Source organism: Vipera ursinii (assembly GCF_947247035.1).
Source record: "Vipera ursinii genome assembly, chromosome: 11".
NCBI lineage: Eukaryota > Metazoa > Chordata > Lepidosauria > Squamata > Viperidae > Vipera > Vipera ursinii.
The window spans coordinates 11,512,167-11,539,132 of record NC_139524.1 but is presented as its reverse complement, the minus strand read 5'-3'; the positions used below and the strand labels follow the sequence as shown (position 1 = coordinate 11,539,132).

The window sequence follows — 26,966 nt, the reverse complement described above, 5'->3', positions numbered from 1 at the left end:
TCAGCAGGTTACCGATACTGCAAGCATTCAAGGTTCCATGTGCAGAGGATATGGTGAAGAAACCCTTTTCTAATGTGCTGTAGATTGAAGAAGATGGTCTCCTGGTGGATGTTGAAAAGGTGCAAAACCAGCCATGGGAGAAGAAACGGTGGTGCTCTCATTTTTTTCGTCTCTTCTTCTTCTTGGGTTCTCTGCTGGTGTTGGACTGTGCAGATGCAACGCTCTGGAAGAAATAAAAACAGGGCACATCAGGAAAGCCATAACTGGCCAGTGAACGACTGAAATAGTGCAAGCTACATAATCTGCTAGTTAACCAAACTAGTCACCTCTGTTGTAAGAGATCTCCCAAATATTTCGGAGAGGGGTTTTTTTGGGGGCCTTTGTTAAGATATGTTTCGAGGAAAGAAGCAGAAGAGAACTGTGCTAAGGATGGAGATCCCACTACAAAACGTTTCGGGATTCCGTTTTATTTTTTGAAATTAAAAGGGCTCCTGGAAGCAGAAAATGTCTAGTATTTATTCCCGCTCCCAAACTGTAGCACTGTGGAATTGCCCCTTCACTTTGGAATAGGACTAGGACTGTTGCCGTATTGCCCTGTTCCATTAATGGTTAGCAGAACACTACAATTTATTTTTACAAAACCACAGGAGTAACCTTAGCTTTATATACTCTGATTAATAGAACAAGGGACCCTGGATGACTATGATTCTTTAGTTTAAGCAGTAGATTCAAACGAGCCTTTGGTCTTAAGTGTGCTCCATTGATGGTGGCAAGCCCAAGATCCAGTCTTGGAAAACGTTACGCCTAAGTATACAAAGGTGTTAATTAATTGCCATCTGTGTCTCTCATGATGTTTTCCAAACACCATGATTTTTGATTTAGATTTACACACTATAATTACTTAAACCGATGTTAGCACGCATGGGATGGATACTCATGCAAACTTCACAAGGAGAATTTAGAGAGAGAGAGATTGCTGCTATCACCAAAAGGAGGAGCCTTTTTGTGTCTTCCTTCAGACTATAAAGAAAACCTCTTGGAAACAAGGGGCACATCTGGAAATTTGGGATCTTAGTGGGAGGACATTCACAAAGTGGTTTCCAAAACGGGCAGAACATTTGTGGAGCTTAAAGGCCTTGTCGCAAATGGGCAGGGGCTCTACCTCACTCCCTTTTCAATGTACAGGTAGGTCCTCGACTTAAAACAGTTCATTTAGTAACTGTTTGAAGTTACAGTGGCACTGAAGAAAAATGATGTATGGCCATTTTTTTTACACTTAGGACTGTTGCAGCCTCCCCAGGGGACCCAAATTTTGATGCTCGGCAACTGGCTCATATTGACGACGGTCGCAGAGTCCCGGGGTCATGTGATCCCTTTGGCGACCTTCTGACAATTAGTCAATGGGGAAGCCAGATTCACTTAACGGCCGTGTCACTAACTTAACAAATGTGGCAAGAAAGGTCGTAACATGGGGCAAAATTCACCTAACCACTGTGTTCCTTAGGAACAGAAATTTTCAGCTTTGTGAATTGTCATAAAGCAAGAACTACCTTTATATCATGAAAGGAACCTCTTAAAAGGTGTGTAATCATCAAGGGAGGGGTCTTGGGAGGCACATGGGGAGGTCACCTTTCCTGCAAACTGACCTCATTGTGGTCTGGCTCCTCCTCAGCATCCTGTTCCTGTAGGACATTTTCTACAGTAGATACGTTGATTCGGAAATCCCGGGAGGCACTTAGTTTCATGTATTGCATTAAGTTGACCTGGAACACCCGGAGGCCAATCAGTTATTTTGCAAAATGTTTATACCACCCATTCAAAGGATTGAAGAGAGATATCAAATTTTCACTTGGGTTATGTGAGATGTGGTTACTGTAAGTGTATAGATCAACCAAAAATTTAACTGAACATTTGCATCTGAATAGAAAGACACAGTTTGAATTGGGTTTATGAGACAAATAAGTCCATATTTCATCAGAGGGCAATTATAATGGCCCTTCTCGATCACTCTGAATTCTAACATATCGGATGCTGTTTTGATGTGGGAAGTCAAGAAGTGAAATTGCTTATGCAAATGAAAAATAATTAAAATTTTGAACTTGAAGGCAGGGCTAATGAATCGTAAAGTGCATGAGCATCAGATGCAGTATAAAAGATACACTACGTTATATCACAATGGCCAGTATTTTATAAAAGGGAATAACTGTATTTTTAGAATTAAATCTTACCTTTGCCTTTTTAGAGAGATGGATCAGAAAATTCTCATACTGTTCTATGGCGAAAACCAAGTTTGGAATTGGTTTAGTCTCCCGCAACACTTTAGCCTATGAATTCCAAGAAAATCAGCATAGCAATAGAAGATAACACATTATTACTGTTTAGGATTTTCTTTCTATAACTACCCATCTCATAAGAAGTATCACCAGACAGCATCCAACAAAGAATTTTCATGGGCCAGAAGTTAGCAAAAGTAGAAAAGAACTGCCACATTTTGAGATCAAGATAGAGCAGATGTTATTTTCTCCAGTAAAGAGCTAAGCAAGTGTTTTAGTTACAAAGGAATTTTTGAAGCAACAAAGTAGAATACTGTTGGCTACATTAGTTTCACATTTATGTAAGCAAAAAACATGGAAGAATTTAAATATTTTAAAATACACTATTGACATCACTCAACTGAATCAAATCTTCACAGACATTTGATGTAACTAGAGTCTCTCTGCTGACAGAAGCAAAATGATAGTCTTCTGTCCAAGCATCAACCATGTTAAGTCCACCCCCTTTTTTCTCTTAACATTTATTGTGTACTAACACATCAATCGTTTCTGATTGTCTGATTATCTCATTTTCCTAGAAGTTGCTGCAGTTCCTAGAATGCAAAAATAAAATGTCTGGGAACTACTGTAGAACAACGGTTTAAAAACCCACTCTTAAGATTTAGATGTAAGAAAATATTGAAGATCCAACTTTTTGGCTCCGCCTGGCTTGACGGAACTACATAAACGTGAAAAACTAATTACGCTTACCATCACGGCGGATTCCTCTCCCTTTTTGTCTTTTTTCTTTTTTTCGGCTGCAGAGGTCAGGGTTTCATGTTGGATGTTCTGAAGACAACAAAAAATTATATTAGGAAGACGTATCTTCAATGGGACTGGTGGGAACAGCAACTGGGTACATGAGTCTAGAGGCTTCACTTGGTTATTTGCTGGCAACAGTCCATTGCTGTTTTCCTAACTCTTGAGGACTACAAGCTCACACTGTTGTTCCAGTGTCTTTTGTCCCAGGGTTAGAGAAATTCTGGGTCCTCATTCTTAGCATCCTCAAATTCAAGACCTTTCCGCCTGCTACATTCATATAGTTCCATGGCTGCATAGAAGACGGTGGAATTCTGTCTGCCAGGAGCATCTAATAGAATTCCTCAGATTTTGATATTAGAGCATCCACAGAGGTTATTTGGATTGCCACCGGCTTCCCATCCCTACCAGGTGAGGCTCAAGCTCAAATGCAGTTTGATTCAACGAAGTTGCTTCATCTTACGCTCTTAGCACTTCTCTTTCTAAGTTAATAGCAGCTTCCTCTGGGACTAGAAATAAGAAATGGAGCACTTTGTCTCACCTGTACGTATGTGATGAAGGCGTAGCACTGCGGAGTCATGTGAGAACCAGACAGCCTAACCTATAGAAATAAGGGGGTGATAAGTTACCCTCAAGAGTTTCCTTCTATGATCTCCACAGAATCCCCATTCTTACCTGGCCCAATATTTATAACGTCCCTAACAATGATAGGCATTGTGCACAATGAGCTATACTCACCAGTTTCTCAAATCGTCCCGGAATCCCTCCGGCTGTGTTTCGACACACTTGGAGATACTAGAAGAGTAAAGCAAGAGGAGGTGTCTGAGTGATAGGACTGCCTTACTCTCCGTGAAAGAATATATATAAATTACACCTTGGGAAGGCAGCAGTGGGACATTAATGGAGGAGAAAAGATCACTCAGAAAGAGGAGAACATGAGAAAGAAGAATAACATTGCCTTTATTTTGCTTGATATAAGACAGGATGGAGAGAAATTCTTTCAAGATTGGTATCAACGCTTTGAGGTAAGCAAGGCCAAGAAATAGCACTGGAGGAGATTAAGAGTATTTTTTTACTGTTGCAGATGGAATAGATAGATTTAGATTTAGATTTTATTAGATTTATATACCGCCCTTTCCCAAAGGACTCAGGGCGGTTTACAGGGCATTTTAAAATAATAAATAAAGTAACAGAATCTTGCCCCTTTCCCCAGGTAAGGAACATTGTTTCACATTATCCATATATATATATATATATATATATATATATATATATATATATATATATATATATATATATATATATATATATATATATATATATATATATATATATATATATATAACATTTGGCAGTCACCACTTAAGATTCAGGCCCTTTTTAGGAATAGTCCTATGGACGCTTTCTGCATAAACCAACTCTTTTCTGCTTTTCAGCCTAGCAGCTGTCTACATTTTAACTCCCTTTGAACAATGGACTTAAGGGAAATTTGCCTTTACCCCTCCAAGCCTTCCAAGCACTCACATATTTTACAAGAGTTGTGAGAATGGCATACATCTTGCTGAGACTCCTAAGCAACGTGTCCACACAGCTTCCTGTGGGTAGGGCCGTTTGGACCAGCTCGTGGTAGGCCGTCAGCAAAGTCCCAAGCTGTAGAATGACAGCTTTCTCTAGAGGTTGAGTCTGGTTTACTGCTTGAGAGGCATTTTCTAGTTTTAAAAAAAAAGTTATGTTCAGTCACAAAAGACAAGGTCTGAATCCTCTAGGACTGTCTGCTTTGGATGGGTCTTTTTTTCTGTCCGAGTTGTGGTTCAAGTGGACTTCTAGCACATGGTAGAAGAGAGCCTGTGATTCTTGTTTCCTTGCCCCTGAATCCCTCAATTTTTCCATTCTTAGAGCTACTTATAGTTTCATCATCAAAACTGGATGTGATGGTTAGTTTCCTGCTGCTGTTTTGAGCGAATACAGGGAAAGTGTTACGTAAGCTTTAAAATAAGACTTCATTAGATCCAAAATGTGGCCGCCATTATGTTTATTGGATCAAGCCAGTCAGAAAACATCGATCTTCAACTGCAATTTTCTTAAGACAAAAAAAGACAAGAGAATAAAACAGGCTGCGGTAAAACTGACTGAAGTTATGCAGAATGTTAAAAAAACCCCAGATAAGATCTGATTTGCACATCTGGAGGTTCCCTCTCACCTCGTGAAGATTAAACGGGCACCGTTTTGTGGTCAGCCATATTTCTACTCCCTTAACACATCTCTTTTATTCCTGATTACTACCTAAAGGTGCAAAACTTTTTCCTTATGGCCCATTTTTTTCTCTTTATAGCCAAAATGTATAGCTGGGATCTCTTCTGATAAAGAGGATCTTTAATATATCCGATCATGTCTACTTGTTTGATCTGACAAAAGCGGGGGCCCATAGTTTGCAAATGCCAAGACAAAGTTCTAATTATATTAATATGAAAGCTGATGATGTAGATTTCTTTAATGATCGTAGTTGGGCTTTCCCCAGAGGCAGTCATTTTTGACATAAGACAGGCAATTATCCAAGCATTTCACAAAAGAGGTCCTTCATAAATATTACCTGCTGCCTCAGATCCCAAATAGTTTTTCATCCTGTTGATCAGCCAATCTACCTCTTCAAGGATCTTGTCTGCTTGACTCAAAACCATCAACTTAAAAAAAGAGGGCAGAGGTTGAGACAACATACACCACATAAGTAACAAGCCAAGTACTGTTCTAAAGTAGCAATTTTCATGTTTGGCTAATGGCATTCTTTCAGTTGGATCCCAATATAACTTACACAAGCTGTAGGAGCTGCAGTCTTTGAATTCACAATGGCAAAGTGACACCGATGGTCCATCTCAACATCCTGGGAATATTAACAGAGATTGTCTTTGTTACAACCCTATAAGAGCTAGGATAAGAGTAACTGGTCAAGGTTTCTTTCTGAATTTTGTGAGTAATCAAGAATTTGAATTCCATTTCCCTTGGTCCAAGCAGAACTCTTTAATCTACCCCATACTGGTAAGATTGCCACTTCAAGAATCCCGTTAAAGGAAAAGGGATGCAGGTTAAGTAAACCAATTAGGTTCACAAGACATTGTTTTAATCACGGCTTGTTGATATAGTAAAACCATGACAACTGGCACAATATGTTGAGCTACAAGCTAGGTTCATACTTCATATTTCATTTTAAATATTTTATTGGTTTTTAACTATAACAATCTCCAGTGCCTGGTGTACAGCGTGTTGTCTTGGTTTAACAAAAAAGGCAATAATAACTAACAATCAATAATGATTAAGTTTGATAATTCCACAATTAGTATATTAATTAATGATATATTTCTTTGATCTTCCCTTCTCCCATTTGTATTCTCCTTCTTCAACCTTAAACAAAATATAATTCTTAATATTTTCAATATATAAATGATTCGGTATAGACATTTTTTATATTTATACAAATAATAAGTGTCTCAATGTATGACATTTTTTTCCAGCTTATATTCTTATAACCATCAGTTCATTAGTTCACCATGAATCCTATTTTCGTAATTTTTGTTTACGCTTAATTTCCCTTATATTCAATCCAATTCTTATCGGTCATAATTTCTTCATATGTTAGTCATCTAATTCTCCAAACTTTCCCATTTAAGTACATCAGCTAGGTTCATTCACGTTACAACTTAGCTGGAAAAGGGAAATCCTGGGTTATCTTGAATTCAACCTTTAAAAGCCCAGCTGGTCTTGCTCACCTGATCTATGTCTCCCAGCTGAGCATGGATGTCTTGGGCAAGATCACGCAGTAGGGTGACTGGGCTCTTAACAAGAGCATGCAGTGTGAAAAGCAGAGAGAGTAAACCTTTGCAACAAGGAGCATCTTCTGTAGGGGAAGAGAAAAAACTCATCAACCAATTTTGAAAACGTTTGAATGTGGCTGATCTAGCTTTACTTGCCTTCACAGGCATAACCCAATCACTCTCCTATGCATGGTGGGACTGTTCTGATTTCAGTCGTTGCGTTTTATTTTTTTATCTTTTGCTATGAAACCCTGTGTGTGTATTCAAATATGATACGAGTGATTGGTTAGTTGGGGAAGCAGGCATACCTCTTCCTCTTTTTTTTTCATTGTCATAATGACTTACGGCGTTATCCATAATTGAAAGTTCCAATTTGGTTCCCACTAGCAAAAATTTCGAGGTGGGCACATTGAACATGGTTGGCTTTAAAATTGGGGATGAAAAGCTATTGGCTCATTCACTCAAGTCAGGTGCTCAGCCAATGTCCAATCTGCACTGGTTGCATGGAGCTAGTGAGCAGTCCGAATTCACACGGAACAGCATTCTGACTCAAGCAATTAACACTCACCCAAGCACGTTTCCTTGCAAAGTTTCACTGTCCAGGATAACAGCTGCACAAACTGCACAAAGAGAAAAAGCGATTTCTCATTAGTTGATTACTCCTCGGTCACTTAAATCCAATTTCTCAACTAACAAGGCTTTCAGAGCAGACACTTAAAATTAATAAAAAGAGTAACAGACCTGCAAGGACCCGCTTCAAAACCTCATCCCAAGAAAGCAGGACTCTTGGAACAGTGTCATTCCAAAAGTAACTTTTATTAGAAGACGATAGCAGGCATAGAAGGCATGATCTGAGGATATCCTGTTCAGATCAATAGGTTAAAAAGAGTCCCGAGCAAACCCCACCCCAATAGTTCCTCCCGTCAGTTCAAACGAGCCAATCCCCAGGTTAAGTTAAGTTCACCGTGGGAACAGAGCTGATAACAGGTCCGTTCCCATGCCTGTGGAGACGTTGTTAGGTCTTCGCACCTTTCTCTGCCGCAGCGAGAGATAAGCCAGATGGCCGGAGGCACATTCCTTTCTCACCCCAAGGTAACATCCAAGGGAGAGACAGTTCAAAGAGTAAGTTTGTAGAAACAGCAAGAAGGATACATTGTAGCAAAGCAGATAAACATACCACAAAGTTCTCCCCCTCAGGAGAATAACAGAACCCACAGAAAGAAATCAGAAAGGGACAAATCAAACACACACACACCCGCAACAAGGAAATGGGTTCTAACAAGACCATTAAAACAGAGCGGTGCTCTTGGCAAGGGCAACAGGACCATACCAAGATTTAATGCAGCAACAGCAAGTGAAAGAAGTAATTAAAGACGACTTTAGAAAATGTGATTTTCAAGAGAAAGAGAGAGACACAGAGAGAGAGAGAGGTGAGAAAGAAAAGAAAAAAGAATCCAAGGAAACTGAAAACAGAACTCAACTTCAATGTGGACTGAAATCAAGAACCAAGAATAAAATCATAAATCAATTGTACTTTTATAATACTCAATAATTCCTTGCCATTCTGGAAAGCGTGGCAAGGAGGTCGATGTATTGGATATGTTCACTTTTGAGTTATTAGTAAAAATAATAAAGGCGGGATACAAAAAAAAACACCCCTAAACAAATAAAAAAAAATACCTACCTGGGGTGAGGAAGGGTCCATGAGTTTGGAGAGCATCACAAGGATGTTGATCAACAGAAGAGCTTCCTTGCTGCTGAAATCTTCTTCCGAGTTGCTAAGCAGGTTTGTTAGTGATCTCTGGAAAAAGGCAAAAGGAAAAGATGAAGGTCACAACAAACAGATACAATCATCCGAAGGAGGCATGAGTCCTTTGAGAATCAAGCATCCCAATCCTAGTCTAGGGGACTTGGAAGATTTTCTAGGGAAAACTAGAATAATTACAGAATCTTTTCTGAAGAATGCTCCAAAATTGGAGCTCTGGCTGACTTTCAGATCCCTGATGGTCCAATCTCTTGGGAGCTGCTTAGCGGCCATCACCGCAACCTTCAGCTCACCTGAAACTGCCGAATCTGGAAGGCAGCTTTCTCAGTGACGTTCACCTCCGCTGCTTCCTCATCGTCTTCATTTGCGATATCTAACGAAGAGGAATGAAAAGATGGCAGCCGGGAAGAAGTGGAAATCCGGAAAAGAAATCCATTAAGTCAGTGTGAAAAGGATGCCTGGAGATAGAATCTGGGTTGGCGAAAGAAGCAGAATCGCATTTACCCAAAGCCTGGAGGAACTGTGAGATTTTGGCTGGATGAAGTTGTGGCACTGTGTTAAAAATCCGCAGCAGGCCTTCCAAGCATAACAACGAGATGCTTTTGCCTTTGTCCTTCTTCCCAAATTCTTCTGCTGAGGTTGGGATCGAGGTGTATCTCCACAGGAGGACTCTATAGGAAGAGAAGACTAAAATTAGATCAGGCTGACTGAAGAAATAATTCCGTGCGTCCTTCACTACTGCTTTAAACTCTTCTCGTGGTGCACTTTAAGCAATGCACTTAGCAGTATGAAGATCTAGTACAGGGGTCTTCAAACTTGGCCCTTTTATGACCTGTGGACTTCAACTCCAAGACTTCCTCAGCCAGCTTTGCTCCACAAGTTTGAAGACCCCCTGATCTAGTCAAAACAAGAATGTTTTGCAAGAAGAGAAGTGCGTGGAATATATATAGAAACGTGCAACACAAATTTAGCGGGTGCTTCCTTTATTCTTCTTCTCCTCTCGTGCCTTGATTCTGTTTGGCTTTTTTTTTTAGCAGGATCCAATCTGGGACAGTAACCGGGACCAGAGCTTTCAGACTCGTACTGGAGCCCATCCTCACAGAACTTCTCTCTAGCAGTGTGTGTTTGCTGGTTTCTCAGCTAGAGAGAAGTTTCCTGAGGATGGGCTTGGAAAGCCCGGAAGACTAAACCTCTGGTCCTGGTGTCTGATCCAGATTGGATCCTGCAACATTATCCTGGGACACATATATTTGCCTTGATTCGTAGTTTTGTTTTTTTACTCCCTTTCTGCATTCTGCATACTCAGCCCCAAAAGAAATCAGCTTAAGTAGGTAAGGATGTATATAGGTTATTCCTACATAGGTTGTTCCTGCTGCTCTTCTAGACAAACAAACAAATATGTATATGTATATGTATATATGTGTATATATATATACATATATATATGTATATATGTGTATATATATATATATATATATATATTATATATATATATATATATATATATATATATATATATATATATATATATATATATATATATATTTATTTTTATTTTTATTTTTATTTTTTATTTATTTATTTTAATTCCATTTATATCCCGCCCTTCTCCGAAGACTCAGGGCGGCTTACAAGCTTAGCAGTAGCCTTCATTCTATGTATATGCCTGCTTATTAGGGCTTTCACACACCCCCAAGCGGCATTATTACAAAGTCAGCTTGATTGCCCCCAACAATCTGGGTCCTCATTTTACCTACCTGGGAAGGATGGAAGGCTGAGTCAACCTTGAGCCTGGTGGGATGCGAACCTGCAATAATTGCAGGCAGCTGGTGTTACTTAAGGAGGCATTAGCCCACTGCTCCACCAAGGCTCTGTACATATATATACATATATACATATGTATATATATGTACATATATATACATATATATACATATATACATATCTGTACATATTCTATCTGTACATATATATACATATATATATATATATATATATATATATATATATATATATATATATATATATATATATACATACATATATATATATACATATATATATATATATATATATATATATGTATATATATATATAACTATTACAAGGGACGCAGTGGCTCAGTGGGTTAGGACGCTGAGCTTGTCGATCAGAAGGTCGGCAGTTTGGCGGGTCGAATCCTGAGTGCCGCGTAACAGAGTGAGCACCTGTTACTCGTCCCAGCTTCTGCCAACCTAGCAGTTCGAAAGCACGTAAAAATGCAAGTAGAAATATAGGGACCACTACGGTGGGAAGGTAACAGTGTTCCGTGCGCCTTTGGCGTCTGGTCATGCCGGCCACATGACCACGGAGACGTCCTCGGACAAGCGCTGGCTGTTCGGCTTTGAAACGGAGATGAGCACCGGCCCCTAGAGTCGGAAACGATTAGCATGCATGTGTGGGGGAACCTTTACCTATTACTATTACAATACTGGAACCGCTTGACCACTTAGGATTTAACTCACCGAGTGATTTTGCAAAGATACTGGAACATCTTCCCCGGATTCTGTCCCTCTGGCCCATCTGTCTGCCCTGCCTCGTCCAATTGCTGCACTTTCTGCAAAGCTACGCTGACAGCATAGCGCATGAACTCAGTGCTGGAGCGGAGAACAGCCAGGCTCTCCTCGTGGTTTTGGGCGCAGTCCCTGAAAAGTTGGAAGAAAACTCTGGACTGAGAAAATTAAACAGAGCAACAGAGGCTGAATATATACACAAATGCCACGGCTAAGTCCATGGATGCTGAGTGGAGCTGAAGACTGCCTGTCTATAAAACAGCCTCTTTCAGGCGTCTCAAGCAAACTTCTCATTATCTGCAGCAAGCATGCGAAAGCCGATGGGGATTATGGTAAAATACATTCAGGCAGTACAGTCAGAATGGGGGGAAAAAACAACCCAAGTTTTATTGTTTTTGGACCTGGAGGACTAAACAATTATCTTGAATTGTTCAGCTGAAATGGTGCCTATAGAAGCCCAAATTAACTAAAAGTTAAGCTGCTAATACTGCGTTCTGGTCCTACAAGGCCCTCTTCAGTTATTTAAAAAACTTTCTTGTTTCAGGTAAGCAGTACTGCTGTATCTCCTGCTGCTCTTTTTAAAATAATATTTTGGAGTTCTTATTGAAAGTGCTTTTATGCTACAGGCAAGACTCATTATTCACGGATTCCGCATATGCAAATTTGCTCACGCACTAAAATTTATTTGTAACCAGAAAATCAGATTTGGGGCACTTTGGGGTCGTATTCATGGGCATGCAGAGGGACAAAACATGAGAATTGTCCAGCGTGCACATTCACAGCTAAAGCTTTCAATATTTGCTAATTTATTATTTGTGGCAATTTTACAGAATGCAATTCTTGCCAATAAAGATAATTGCCTATATTTTATTACCAGCTATTACAGCTCATTTCTGTGTTCCAGGTGCTATTTCTAGTCCGTCTCATTTTTTGGTGACTGCCTTCGATTGTTCCAAACATGCAGAGGCTGGATCAGTATTTGAAGTCAATATTCTTTACCTGAAGAGACCTGTAAGTAAGGTACACACAAAGCCCATCGACAGGAAGCTTCGGGGAATTTTGTTTGTTGATGAGAGTTTGCTCTTTCCCGCTTTCTCTTTCGAGATTTCACAAAGTTTGGTGTAGCACTTGAACAGGCTCAAAACATCTTCAAACTTGTTCTTACTGCAACACATATTACCAAAGGTAAAAACAGAGAGTCAAAAGATGCAAGATGATTTTTCATTTTGTAGAGGGCCTATTTTCTCTTGACTTAACCGCAGATAATAAAAATTGAAACAGAGTGGTGATTCATTTCTTGATATGTGACTAGATGTAGATTCTATGTCTTTGTTACATCATTTCTGTTCTTAAGGATGAACATTTTTAAAGGCTCAGTGAATTATTTAATTTGAATTTTAAACACACAAACAACCCGCATCAAGATATATATATATATTTTTGCAAAGACTTTTTCTGCAGTTTCAAGGAAAGCAACTAAAGGTAAAACATCTAACTTAGCCATGTACCATCAAGACCAATATTCTTTAAATTTATAGGTATGTAGATAGATAGATAGATAGATAGATAGATAGATAGATAGATAGATAGATAGATAGATATGTACACACATACATACATTTTGGATCTAAATAGCCCTACATGGTTTAGTTCCTAAAAATAATTCTCCAATACACACAAGGTCATGCATTAAAATCAAACAATCATCACAGTTTGTGGGTTTGCTAGTTGGTTCAGCCCATTAAATACTGTAGTATTTGGGACTGTCTCTTCACAAGACAGGTGATTGGTGCAGCTGGCTGCCACATTATTTTAAACAGCAAATAAAGACCCAGCCTGCTCACCCAGGCACTTGTAAGGTAACAACTGCTCTGGGACCAAGCTACCTTTTTTTTAAAGATGAACCTTTCTCTCTCTGTGTGTGTGTTTTTTCTTTCTTTCAGGAGTGTTTGCTCATTTTTGTTGTTGTTGTTCCTCCTCCTCGCACTTTACAAATGACAAACAGATTTTGGTGATGGATCTAACTAATGAAATTGTTTAGAGCTCGTTTAGAAGCTGGGGCCACGGATCTTTAGAAATAAGAAACTCAACTGCTTACCTATAGTTGCCTGTACTAAAGTTGTACTCAATCAAGACCTCACAGATGCCCATCACTAAAATGGCATAGATGTTGTTCTTTAAGCCCACTCCGGTTGATTGAGAGAAGTCTGCCGATTTATCCTACCATTCAAAAGCAAGCAAATTAGAATGGCCACTTCTAATATTTGTAAATTGCTGAATCAATCTCCTTCCCATTTGCTTTTTCACATTACTATTATGGTTTACATTCTTTACTATTTTTTCTGCTGTTTTTAATCTCTCTCTTTTCTATACATTGTAGAGAGGTGTTTGGAGTACGGTAGCATAGAAATGTCACAAATAAACAAATGAATCTGTTACCAGCTCAAAATCTTCCAGTTCACTCTTGATCATCCGTCTTGTGATGGATTCCAACATCTTATCCAATTCTTGCTGGAAACTTCTATCCTCCTCTTCCTCCTCCTGATCTTCTTCAGCTTGCTGGTGCGCAGTTAAAACATTCTTATACCAGGCCAAACAATGCTGGATACAGCACAAGAGGTGAGCCTGAAGGAATTGTGGCATTAAACCATGAATGAAAAATGTCCTTTTCTCATTTCAAAGCCAGCCAAACCTTAAATATCTTTTCAAAGGCTCCATTTAATTTGCCTTCAATGAATAAAGCAGGACAAGGTGCATAGGAAATACGCCAATGTCCTCTTGCTGATTTCCAAATGCAAACTCACAAAGACAGGTTTAAAACGAGTTAACAGTTTTTTTTCTCTTTCTCACCAAAGGTTCCTGCAAGAAGATTTGATCTCTTTGAGCCAGGATGCATCTCTCTAATTTTAACGGGGGCAGCAGGTCTGGTTCAGCTTCATAATATTGTCTTATCTGTTGCAATAAACAAAAGAGATGAATTTGTTAAATGATGAATAATAACCTATTATTTATAGGTTATAAATAGCGAGGAGGAGAAAGCTCCCCCGTTAAAAATAGTTTCTTTTTTTTTAAAAAAAAATTAGAATGAAGAAACCATTTGCTGAATGAAGAGAGCTGCTTCTGTCACAATCACCATTTCCTTCCAGGAATAAATAGACTTTTATTTCTTTTAATGGATTCTAAGGTAGAGAGGGATGCGGTGGCTCAGTAGGTTAGGACGCTGAGCTTGTCGATCAGAAGTTCGGCAGTTTGGCGGGTCAAATCCCGAGTGCCGCGTAACAGAGTGAGCGCCTGTTACTTGTCCCAGCTTCTGCCAACCTAGCAGTTCGGAAGCACGTAAAAATGCAAGTAGAAAAATAGGGACCACTACGGTGGGAAGGTAACAGCGTTCCGTGCGCCTCTGGCGTCTAGTCATGCCGGCCACATGACCACGGAGACGTCCTCAGACAAGCGCTGGCTCTCCGGCTTTGAAACGGAGATGAGCACCGGCCCCTAGAGTTGGAAACGACTAGCACGCATGTGCGGGGGAACCTTTACCTTTACCTTAAGGTGGATACATCTCCTTTGTTACTTGTTACTTGCCTATAAACGGTAATGGCTTTCAGAACACAGCCACTCATTTGGTGCCCCAAAGGTGCTTTTCAAAAAAGGCAATTGGACTTTCTTGGGGTTTTTTCTTTGAAAACGTTTCGCTTCTCATCCAAGAAGCTTCTCGGAAGAGGTTTATTAGATATATTTGTCTTGGGCTCAAAACATTACTCTCGTGAGGAATATGTGACTTAGATCCATATTTCTTTCTTCTCCCCATCTACACGGCAAATCCTTCTTCTACATTCCTATTTTGAGGCACAAAACTACTTTGCCATTTTGCCCATCCAATCAGCTAGGCTCATGCTTTCTCTTCCAAAGCAGAATTACACTCCAAACCAGGGATACTTAAAATTTAAAAAGGTGATACCCCCCCCCCAAACTCTGGTTGCCTTTTCACTTAAATCCAGCTTCTAATGTTTGATCATCACTGTACCTGCGAGAGAAGCATATCCAGAATGGAATGACTCAATTGAGAGTTTCTGCGCAAGACGTCATGAAAACCCTGGAAAGACAAATGAAGGAAAAGAGTTGTTGTTGTTGTTATTTAAATGTGAGCCTGAAACAGATCAGAGAACTAAAGCAGAAAGTCTGCTACCACCACAAAGAAGAGGGAGTCAAGCTATTCTCCAAAGCACCTGAAGGCAGGACAAGAAGCAACAGATGGAAACTAATCAAGGAGAGAAGCAACCTAGAACTAAGGAGAAACTTCCTGACAGTGAGAACAATTAACCAGTGGAACAACCTGCCTCCTGGAGCGGTGAATGCTCCAACACTGGAAGTCTTTAAGAAGAGATTTGGACAACCTTTTGTCTGAAATGGTGATGGCGAACCTTTTAGAGACCGAGTGCCCAAACTGCAACCCCAAACCTACTTATGTATCGTCAGGTGCCGGGTGGGTGTGCCCCATTGGGTAGGTGTGGCTGCGGTGGTAACGGCAGACTGGGTGGGACTAAAAAGTTTAATCAATCAATTCCAACTTTGCGAGATCTTATTTTTTCTCCGTGAGAAGTTGAAATTGATCGATTGAACTTTTTTCTTTTTTTGCACATGGTGGTGGAGGCCTAAAGCAAAAAGATTTTACAAAACCCAGCTGAAGGCCTAGGACTAGGGCGACAGCGCGCGTGCCCACAGAGGTTCGTCACCACGGGTATAGGGTTTCTTGCCTGAGCAGGGGGTTGTACTAGAAGACCTCCAAGGTCCCTTCCAACTCTGTTATTAGCAGTCAGTTTATTTGAGACACAGCTAAACATGGAGAAATGTTGTGGAATTAAGGTAGGAAGAGAGGCCTCCTTACCTCGTAGAGGGTGAGTCTAACATCAGCCTGCTGGCTCAGGCATCGCCTCAGGCTGCCTAGGATCTCCAAGCAGAAGGCCTCATTGGCTGCCGCGTTATAGCGGGCGTGGACATCTACCTGGACCTGGAAGGAAGGAACAGTCATGGAAATCTCTGCACAGGTAGTCCTCGACTTATGATTGCAATGGAGTCCAAAAATTTCTGTTGCTAAGCAAGAGGTTTGTTCGGTGAATTTTGTCTGATTTTTACATCCATGCTTGCCACTCTTGTTGTTAAATGAACCACGGCAGTTGGTAAGTTAGTCACAGGCTTGTCAAGTGGACCTGGCTTTCCCCACTGATTTTGCTTGGGAGAAGGTGATGAAGGCGATCACGTGACCCTGGGACACTGCAACCGTCATAAACATGAGTCAGTTGCCAACCGGCTGAATTCTGATCACGCAAACACGGGGATGCTGCAACAAGTCACTAAATGAGCTGTTGTATTCTTGTTCTGTGTACAGAATCCTGTACTTGTTAAACTTCGAAATCTAAGCCTGCTGGTTACACTAACACTTTATTCTGTAGGCTTATGAAATCAGCCTGACCTGATGATACCAGTTAAATGGGAGATATTTTTTTCAACTGGAGTTAGATCTGGCGGAGAAGAAACTAAATAATAAATCCTAATAATAAATTTATATGCCGCCTGACTTCCCAGTGTCTCTGTAGCCCTTTCTGCAATTGCTCAAACCTGCCATCATTCCATACTGTACTTCAATACTCCCAAACCAACATCAGCACTGAGGACAGTAATTTAAAACTTTGGTAGACATTTGGAATAGTCCAGGGGTAGGCAACGTTGGCCCTTTTAGGACTCGTGGACTTCAACTCCCAGAATTCCTGAGCCAGCATGGCTCAGCTTGGAAACCTCTCCCTTTCCCCTCAGCATGGCTGGCTCAGGAATTCTGGGAGTTAAAGTCCACGAGTCATAAAACGGCCTAGGCTAGGGGTAGGCAACCTTGGCTCATTTATGACTAGTGGACTTCAACTCCCAGAATTCCTGAGCCAGTATGGCTCAACTTGGAAACCTCTCCCTTTCCCCTCAGCATGGCTGGCTCAAGAATTCTGGGAGTTGAAGTCCACGAGTCATAAAAGAGCCAAGTTTGCCTACCCCTGGAACAGTCCCTTCCACTGGTTAGCTATAATCCATCAGTTAGTTAATTGTAATTAGCTGTTTCAATCATTTCTCAGACAACTCCCTTCCAGCATACGCTTTAGTGCAGCAGATCAAACCAAACACCAGAATCTGCAGGAGGGCTGCTGAAACATGCTGGAACCGGTGCCATTTTTTTTACCTGACTGGCTCCAATTGCTTGGCTGCATTGGGAAGAGGTCAAACTTCCCAGGACCTTAAAGTTTTTCAAGAGCAGCAAAAATCCGGCAACTGCTGACTTGCGGGCATCTAGCTGTCTGCATTTCTCAGACAACTCCCTTCCAGCATACGCTTTAGTGCAGCAGATCAAACCAAACACCAGAATCTGCAGGAGGGCTGCTGAAACATGCTGGAACCGGTGCCATTTTTTTTACCTGACTGGCTCCAATTGCTTGGCTGCATTGGGAAGAGGTCAAACTTCCCAGGACCTTAAAGTTTTTCAAGAGCAGCAAAAATCCGGCAACTGCTGACTTGCGGGCATCTAGCTGTCTGCAATCAAGAGAGAAAAACACTTTAAGGTAAGAGTTTCTCAACCTCAGGATGAAAACCTATTAGAAAGGTGGGCTACTTGTTCACAACCTAAACCCAGTAGATAATTTAAAAAAAAGAAAAAGAAAACTTGAACATTTGTGTAACTCTTCCTTGTCACAGAGATTCAACGCTCTCTATCTGGAAACCATCAATCATTCTTATTGGGGAAAAAATTTACTTAAAGCAAACATTTTTGAGATAAAAGGGATCAAACAGTTCTACTGAATTTTACTTTAAAAAAAAGCATTTGCACACAGGTATGCAGGGGGAAATCAACAAACATGGAATACAGTTTTTTTTTAAAAAAAAAGACAACTTACCCAGAGAACATGGATTTGCGAAGAACAAGGATCAAGGCATCTCTCAAGGTCATGCTTATTTTGAGCAAAGGCTGGGAGAAAACAAATGTGTTAGACATGGGTGTCACAGGCTCATAAGCAAGGGATTTCCGAGTAGGAATCAATGGCAGCTTGGAAACTGGAAGGTGATAGAAAGGGCAATTCTGGGCATGTATCTTGGCTTGATAAACTGTCTTTATAACTACTGGAATACAAAAAAAAAGTTTTGTAACCCACTTTGGGCCTTTTTTCTATGGGTGGGAGAAGGAAAAAATCCTTTCGAGCAATTAAAGATTCATTTTTGGTCCAAGTACACATTGTGTTTCTAATTATCTATTAATATGCCTTGTGGTTTTTTTAAAAAAAATCAATTTTTGAGCAACCACATATTTATAAAAAATATAATTACGTTACCTGTACAGCCTTGAGAAACCCTTGAACTGTGTCGAGAGGAAGGAACGACAAATGCTCAAAAGCCTCTGTAACATTAGAGGAAGAATTCTGAAGGACAAGAGGAGCAGACAGAATAATACTGGACAAAAGTTCTGCAAAGAGAGGAGAACGTCTAAAGCTGTGGCATCTGGTAGGGTAAGAGACAGGATGGTCTGACTAGCACAGGGGTAGGCAACCTCGGCTCTTTTATGACTCATGGACTTCAACTCCCAAAATTCCTGAGTCAGCATAGCTGACTCAGGAATTCTGGGAGTTGAAGTCCATGAGTCATAAAAGAGCCGAGGTTGCCTACCCCTGGACTAGCACATCCTTTCAAAATCAAAAAGGAAGGCAGATACACATTGATTTGCAGTTCTGTCTAATACCCATGTATATTACGGTAATCCATGTAATGTGACTGTAGTATTATCTATCCTTGTTATTATCTTTTTCACTTTCTCCTTTTATTGGTATTATTCTCTCTGTTGTTTTGCACGTATACTGAGTGCTTCTGTACTGGAGACATAATAGAATAGAATAGAATAGAATAGAATAGAATAGAATAGAATAGAATAGAATAGAATAGAATAGAATAGAATAGAATAGAATAGAATAGGAATAGAATAGAATAATAGAATAGAATAGAATAGAATAGAATAGAATAGAATAGAATAGAATAGAATAGAATAGAATAGAAGAATAGAATAGAATAGAAGAATAGAATAGAATAGAATAGAATAGAATAGGAATAGAATAGAATAGAATAATAGAATAGAATAGAATAGAATAGAATAGAATAGAATAGAATAGAATAGAATAGAATAGAATAGAATAGAATAGAAGAATAGAATAGAATAGAAGAATAGAATAGAATAGAATAGAATAGGAATAGAATAGAATAGAATAATAGAATAGAATAGAATAGAATAGAATAGAATAGAATAGAATAGAATAGAATAATAGAATAGAATAGAATAGAATAGAATAGAATAATAGAATAGAATAGAATAGAATAGAATAGAATAGAATAGAATTAGAGCTGGAAGGGACCTTAGAAGTCTTCTAGTCCAGCCCTCTGCTCAATGCTTGTCTAACCACACTTGGCTAAATAAAGTACAAGTAGTCCTCAACTTACAATAGTTCACTTAGTGACCATTTGAAGTTACAACGGCACTGAAAAAAGGGACTTACGACCCTTTTTCACACGTACGATCATTGCAGCGTCCCAAAGTCATGTGATCCCCTTTTGCCAAAGATCTTGCAAGCAAAGTCAATGGGGAAGCCAGATTCACCTGAACAACCATGTTACTAACTGAACGACCGCCGTGATTCCTTTAACAACTGTGGCAAGTATGGTTGTAAAATGGGGCCACCTTCACAAGAAATGTTTCGCTAAGCCACAGAAAGTTTGGGCTCAATTGTGGTCATAAGTAAAGGACAACCTGTATTCAATTCAATTCAGGTTCGTAGATAAGAAAAGGATTTATTTACTACTTTTGCCAACCCCCCCCAAAAGTACAGAGACTGTGAACTTGCTTTTCCTGTCTTAAACAGTAAGGGTTAAGAGGCCCTTTTATTATGTCATATTACGATCAGAGAACATGGTTACATATCCTACTTGGTCTTGATGGAAATCATCTAAGGATAATCTTGAACTCAGGAATTTCTTGAATTTATATATGATGCAGAAGTATTATTTATATCAAGGGTCCCAAAGCCCCGATCCCTGGACCAGTACCGGGCCACGGAATGCCAGCAACCGGTCTGCACAAATAAGCAAAGCCCCATCTGCGGGATGCAGGCAGCACACAAAACCACACACCCTCCAGTCCACTGAAAAACCTCTCTCCGTGGAACTGGTCCCTGGTGCCCAAAAGGCTGGGAACCTCTGATTTACATCATCGTGGCTTGCTAAGTAAATCCTTATGGTTTCATGCATTAGAGAAATCTATCATTGGCTTCTTTAATTCAGCAGCCTGGGGAAATTCCTGGCTGATGAAATTTTCTTGAGATAGTATACTGGAAGTTTGCAGTCCATTTTGTGAGCTTGAATTCCGTAAGACAAAATTACCTATGAAGTGGGCGATGGGAAGACCTGCATTTGTGATCACTCTGTTCAGAATCTGCTCTAGAATTTCCCTTCTGATCGGTTCATGGACCTGGAAGATAAAGATTATTTTAAAAATGCACATATTCTCCATGTAAACTTAGGAGTTCTATTATAATCTGTTGAAGCTACGCTACATTGGCTGATGCCTTACCAGGCAGCCCCAAAGATGTTTACTCCAAAGCCATTGATCAGCACAGAAAATGCCTCTATAAGCACTTGTTGAATCTATGAAAAAGAGGAATTCTCTGTGGTGGTCGTGCCTTCAGTTCTGGATTGGCTCAAAATACAGAATATTAAGGTTCTACTTTCTCAGGTAGCTCCTGTTTTAATTATTTAAATAGTATTTTTGAATGAAAGTTGGCTTTCTATTTAAAAGCAAAACCAAGCTGCATACTGTGCCCTTAGCCCATTCCAATAACAATTCGCCTTGAACTAAGTTTCCTGCTGTTGTTTCCTGTTTCCCACAGATAGTAAAAGGCAGGGTTAAGGAAAGAAAAAAAAACAATTTTAATTTATTTTAAATTGAGAAGGAAAAAAACGGTGACCAAATTATCAAAACAGCTTGAGTTTTGCCTTTAAAGACAGTCTAGAAATATTTCTAAATATCGTTAAGAATTTGAAGAAAGCCTATATCAAGAGAGAAAAAAAATCTTAATATTATATCTACAGCGTCATACAATTTCATTTTTATATTACCTTGAAAGTTTCCAAGAGGATATCAGCTCCCAATTTGCACACCTGCTGGGCTGGAGTTTTGGGCAGACTATGGTTACTTTCTGTGGTTTTACTTCCAAAAAGTCTTTTTGGCCCATAAGAGTCCATAAGGATAAATCCAAGTTCTACTAGACCCTGAGTCACATGATCCCAACCAAACACGCTGAATGGGACATTGGAGAGAGAGAGAGAAAAAAAAGAAAACGGCACAATAAAGGGATTCTACACCTGTACTTAAAGAAAAAAAATTCTTGCAGTAAATTTGTTGATTACAAAGCTTCATGGTTTAATTAGCAGGAGGAAAAGGTAAAGTTCCTTGCATTAATTGCTCTAAAACAGGGGTAAGGAAACCTTGGCTCTTTTATGACTCATGGACTCCAACTCCCAGAATTCCTGAGCCAGCCATGCTGAGGGAAAAGGGAAAGGTATCCAAGCTGAGCCATGCTGCCTCAGGAATTCTGGGAGTTGAAGTCCACAAATCATAAAAGAGCCAAGGTTGCCTACCCCTGCTCTAAACTGACAAACTGCAGTAACTTACCTGTTCGCTACAACTTCCAAAAACATATCAGATATATCATACTGTAGAGGAGCTAGGTCCTGTAGAAACCTGGAGCCCTGAAGAAACTGTTTGTCCTTGAAAGTTTTCATAACTGATGTTTTCAGAAAGTCAAATATCTAAAACACCACAAGAATGAGCAATTAGGACTTCCCTCAGTCAGTGCCCTGAAGGGAACAATTCAGCAAGTTCAGTACAGAATAAGCATAAGTAAACATGACAGCATGACCAAGTTTTCTGTAATTGACTAAACGAGTCACTCAAAATCTAGAAAGAGAGACATACCTGTTCTTTAAATCGGTGTATTCTGGCCATTGAAAGCAGAATAGTCACACTGAAGGGGCACAGGGCTTTGCTAGGATCCCCTTGCTGCTCTGTCTAGGAGGCATAAAAAATGCAAATCTATTTAAGAGGACTTCATATTTATAAAGAAATAGTGCCATAGGGCTTGCCTGACATGAACTCAATCTCTTAACTCTGCACTTAATATACCTTTAAGTATTTTATTAGCTCCTTTCCTAGATCGTGGTCCAGATTTATAGCTAGCACAATATGCAGAATGATGGTGCCTTCCACGTGGCGGAGTTGTTCTAAGGGCACGGTAGCTTCTTCCAGTTCCAGTGATCTGGAAGATTGAATATCAGTCGTGATAAGACGTGAATGCAATACGTCTGCTTCAACCAAGGGCAATGGACATCACAGCTAAAATAGAGAATGTGAGGGGGGGAAACAACTTACTCTGAACCTCTCTGCTCTTCTTTCTGCTTTTTATCCATCTGGTTGAAAAAGTTGACAATCCCTTCCAAAATGTTTTTCTTGCTACCCTGAGAAGTGATGAGATAGCTGTGTTACATGATCCACATTCCAAGCCTTCAGGTAAACAGGATAATTCCTCTGAGCCATGAAACTATGATATCAGAGTGATGTTGGAAAATTTGGGAGGGCAATTTACCCGAAAGCGTTACCTTTGAAGAAAGCAGCAACAGCTGATAAACCAAAGGTGGGATTTCCTGGAGACCTAACTTGGAGAACATTCTTAAGACCTTTTCTACCACAAACTGCAATTCTTCTTTACTCAGTGGAACATCTCTGTATAGTGACACAAAAGGCAGATTGGTGCCTTTTCAGAAGACGGCACCCACATTTACATCAGGAAAAGCAAACTAACACATACATTTATGTGTGTCTATAATATACACTGGCTTTCTTCAAAGCTCTGAGGAACAGAATTGGTTCTCTCCTTCTCAGTGAATCTTCACAATAAACCAGATATATACAGTCAGCTGAAATGATGATTAGGTTAATTTATTTTATTAATTTGGTGAGACTGCCCAACTCTTTAACAATTTTGTGTGGCGTATTGTTACACATAATAATTTTGTTTGATTTTTTAGCTCACTATCTCCTATAAATTGAGGTACTTTGGGTTGCAAACCATGACTTAACTGATGGACCTCTGTGGTTTAGTCATTAAAACAAAGCTATCAGTTAACACAGTACATGGATCCAGCCAATGAAAAATAACATCAATAAACTGGTAGCTAGATCAGGATTTGAACAGAGATATTTTGATTTTAGATTGGCATTCTAAACAAATTCAAGTCTGACATATATTCTTTTTCCACAACCATTTTTTTATTTAAAGAAAGGAGACAAAGTCTAGATAAGCTTGTCTCAGAACGTTTGGATTTGGGCCATAAATAAATTCTGAACTTGGAACACTTTAAATAAATAATCTTTCTAAGCAATTTTCAATTTCATCAGCCAATTCAGGAAAGGATATAAAAGCATTCCAAAATGATGGATCTTTCCTAAATGATGCAGACATGAATGTTTTCCTTTGAAACCTTTCCCACATAAGGAACAGAAAGGAAGAAGCCTAGAAAACTTTTTGAAGTCCCAAGCATAGACTGTTATTGAAGATCTCTGCGCACCCTACAATTGATCCCCAAGTCAGAGACCACCCCCCCCACACAAAAGAAAATGTTTACCTGAACATGGAAGTTAGATGGATCACATACTGAGGGCTCCATCTGTCCAAAAAAACACAATCAGTCTGAATATAAATATAACAAAAAATACTTCCTGAGAAACTGCAATCGTTTAATAAACTAAACCTACAAAGAGATTGCTGGTACTTTACATTTAATAAGGCATGAATTTTCAGGCTAATTAAATAATCCACAAAGCTTATACCAATGCAAGTGACCAACAATTCATCCAGAATTCAATTGTCTTTTTCTTAAGTAATGCTTTAGTTTACAAAGTGGTATTTTAACGCTCTAATTCTGAGGCTTGCTCAAAGGATTACAAGGCAAATGTAATCCTGAACATTTCCAGTTATTAGCAAAGTAAACATTCTATTACCTTTGCTCGTTATCTATAGGAAGAAATATGATGACACTTCATAAAATACTGGGGAGGAAAGAGTGAGCAGGAGAGAGAGAGAGAGAGAGAGAGAGAGAGAGAGAGGGAGAGGGAGAGAGAGAAAGGGATTCCATGTACTTATAATTTAGCATGTGCCTATGTAAATTATGCCAATAAACACTTTACATGACATCTGATCTGACAAGCGCAAACTTACCTGCTGGAACAGAGAGTATTAATCAGCTGCTTCTTATATTCGTCCCCAGTCAGCTCACCTGAAAACGAAATAAGTTGTAGATGTCGCAAGTTAGCAAAAGACAAAGAAGGGAAAACGGAAGAGGAATAAGCTTACCTGCCCCATATTCAAGGTTCTCTTTAGATGTAGCCAGCAAAGTAAGAATTGTAGGAAAGAGTTCCAAAGATTTGCCACTCAATAGGCTGCCTCCTTTAATGGCTTCAATGAACAACGTAGCCAAGTCAGCCAAAGTGAGCCCTGGCATCTTGTGAGCCTGATGTATTAAATATAATATTTTAAAAATTATATAATTGATTATATTAAAAGGGTTCAGACCAAATAATGAACTCTGAATTACATTATAAAAAATATAAAAGTGTCACAGAAGTACCTCTTTTAGTCACAACATGAAATGTCTTTTCCCAAAATAAAAGAGGAACTATTACACACATTTTGCATATCATGTCAGCTATTAAAAAGCTGAGGATGTAGACTGGTCTAACTTCACAATAAAAAAACGTAGAGCTATGCATGCCACATCATCCATATTGCAGCCTTTCCCATTCTCAATGCCATTCAATTACATGGGCCTCAATTTTAAGAATTCCCCCTGCTAACATGAAAATTGCCAAGGATTCCGGGAGTTAGTTCATAAACTGCAGGTGGAGACTGCCAGCATAGATAAAGTTGCTTTTTAAAAAAATTAACAACTGTGAGAGGTGCCCCAACAACAAGAAGGAAAAAACAATCCCAGACAGTAACAAAGTATTCATTTTTAGAAATCTATATAAGCACACATAGCATTGGACTGCAAAGGACATGTTATCAGGTTGCTAATATATTGGCCAATTCAAAAAATATAAACCTCTGACTTAGATGTAAAAGGCAATCATCCCCAGTGTTAACTTGGGGAAACCTCTGAGAAGCTATTTTTATCTTTTACCTCTAACATAAGCAGTCTCATTATTTCAGATGCAATTTCCACTTGCAGGTCACCAGATTCCACTAACTCGATACAGTGTTTGTAAATACTTAGTCTTCTGGCAACACCCTTCTGTTGAGAGCAAGGCGAACCTAAGCAAAAACCACACAACAACAAAATATTGTTAATTTTGTACGCCTTAAAACAATGGAAAGTTGGATTTTTGCTGTCTGAAAGCTTGCATGTCCCTTTATTAACAGATAGGGCAATTTGCTTTCCCAATATTTTGTTGATTAAAAAGAGTCAACAATTTATAAGCTATTACTTGATGCTAGCCTGTTCTAACAATATTAAAAGGAAGAAAACCCAGGTATTAAAATGAAAAATGAGAAGTAGGTTGTCCCTGGTATGGTCAGAAACTGACATTATTTTTATACTTGCTCAAAAGACTAGCTTCATATGGACAAGAAACCAGGTCACTGGGCTAGAGATCGATCCACTAGTCTTAGTAAGTACCTTTGAAGATTCCTCTCAGAACAGCACCAATCCCCTTTTTCTTCAAAGCATGTTTCGTAACAAGGTCATTCAACTGTGGCAAAGAGATCAGAATTGCAAAACGTGTCATTCCTTTGCACTTTTACATTCAACATTACCCCCAGAATTAATCTGAATAAAAACATGCATATTTGCTGTCTTCTTAATGCAATCTACAAATTATCCGAAGAATAATCTGTGCGAGATTGTGAACATTTTGAAAAAAGGAACGAGTGAGAATTAAGGCATAAACAATCAAGTGATACAGCAAGAGAGTCGATTGATAGCATATTGCATAAAGGGCAAGCTAGCCCAGTTGGCAAGAAACCTGGGTAAGAGCAGTTGAAATCATACAAAATATTTATGTTAATGTCTAATAAATTTAATACGGTTTCTTGTTCATGGTTTGATAAATATTCTATGAAAACATCTGTTTTAATTTCAGTAGGACAAATCTCGATTTTTTTTCATGAAAAAACTTATTTTTTTACAACAAGAACAATAGCAACGTGGTTTTTCCATTTTTGCAAATACTCTCAATGTCTGGCAAATAATTTCGACTTTTGTGGACCCCTGACAGGGTCTTGGGGAATCCCCAAGGGTCCTCAGACCACACTTTAAGCAACACTGCTTTAAAGGAAGTTTAGAAACTTTAGCTCAGCACTACCTAGAGTGCCAAAGCTTGCCCAGCATGGGGACCAACATGAAGACGCTACTGACGATAGAACAGAAGGAATTCCCAGACAAAAGTTGTGCACGAATAACCCCAGTGGGGATACTTTGGGGAGGGGTGTGTGTGTCTAGTTAACTGATAGGCAATGGGGGCTGACCTCTTTTTCATTCAGGCTCTGCAGGCAGGACTGGAGGCGCTCTGAGTTTCCCTCTGATGCCAGAAGCAGGATTTTCTGGTCCATCCTGGCAGAATATTCAAGAATAAGGGAGGTTTACTGAAAGA

The 26,966-nt window shown here is 39.4% G+C and overlaps 1 protein-coding gene across 1 annotated transcript; it reads right to left on the bottom strand.

Annotated features, from left to right (window-relative positions):
- Positions 1 to 157: 157 nt before the first annotated feature.
- FANCI (FA complementation group I) lies at positions 158 to 26,941 on the bottom strand (the record flags this gene model as incomplete). The annotated part of the gene is made up of 37 exons (XM_083371315.1): positions 26,842 to 26,941; positions 25,994 to 26,066; positions 25,499 to 25,629; positions 24,673 to 24,829; positions 24,538 to 24,595; positions 23,945 to 23,986; positions 22,919 to 23,042; positions 22,692 to 22,777; positions 22,446 to 22,578; positions 22,239 to 22,331; positions 21,936 to 22,072; positions 21,380 to 21,560; positions 20,645 to 20,732; positions 18,556 to 18,686; positions 18,124 to 18,194; positions 17,647 to 17,761; positions 16,080 to 16,202; positions 15,219 to 15,287; positions 14,045 to 14,146; positions 13,634 to 13,819; positions 13,293 to 13,414; positions 12,194 to 12,358; positions 11,147 to 11,326; positions 9,147 to 9,313; positions 8,936 to 9,015; positions 8,562 to 8,678; positions 7,446 to 7,497; positions 6,833 to 6,960; positions 5,881 to 5,949; positions 5,662 to 5,752; positions 4,596 to 4,780; positions 3,810 to 3,866; positions 3,613 to 3,672; positions 3,024 to 3,101; positions 2,229 to 2,324; positions 1,647 to 1,763; positions 158 to 223 (listed from the first exon to the last, which is right to left on the bottom strand). Exons 1-37 carry the CDS (start codon positions 26,923 to 26,925, stop codon positions 158 to 160), a joined length of 4,014 nt encoding a protein of 1,337 aa, XP_083227441.1. The 5' UTR covers positions 26,926 to 26,941.
- Positions 26,942 to 26,966: the final 25 nt, after the last annotated feature.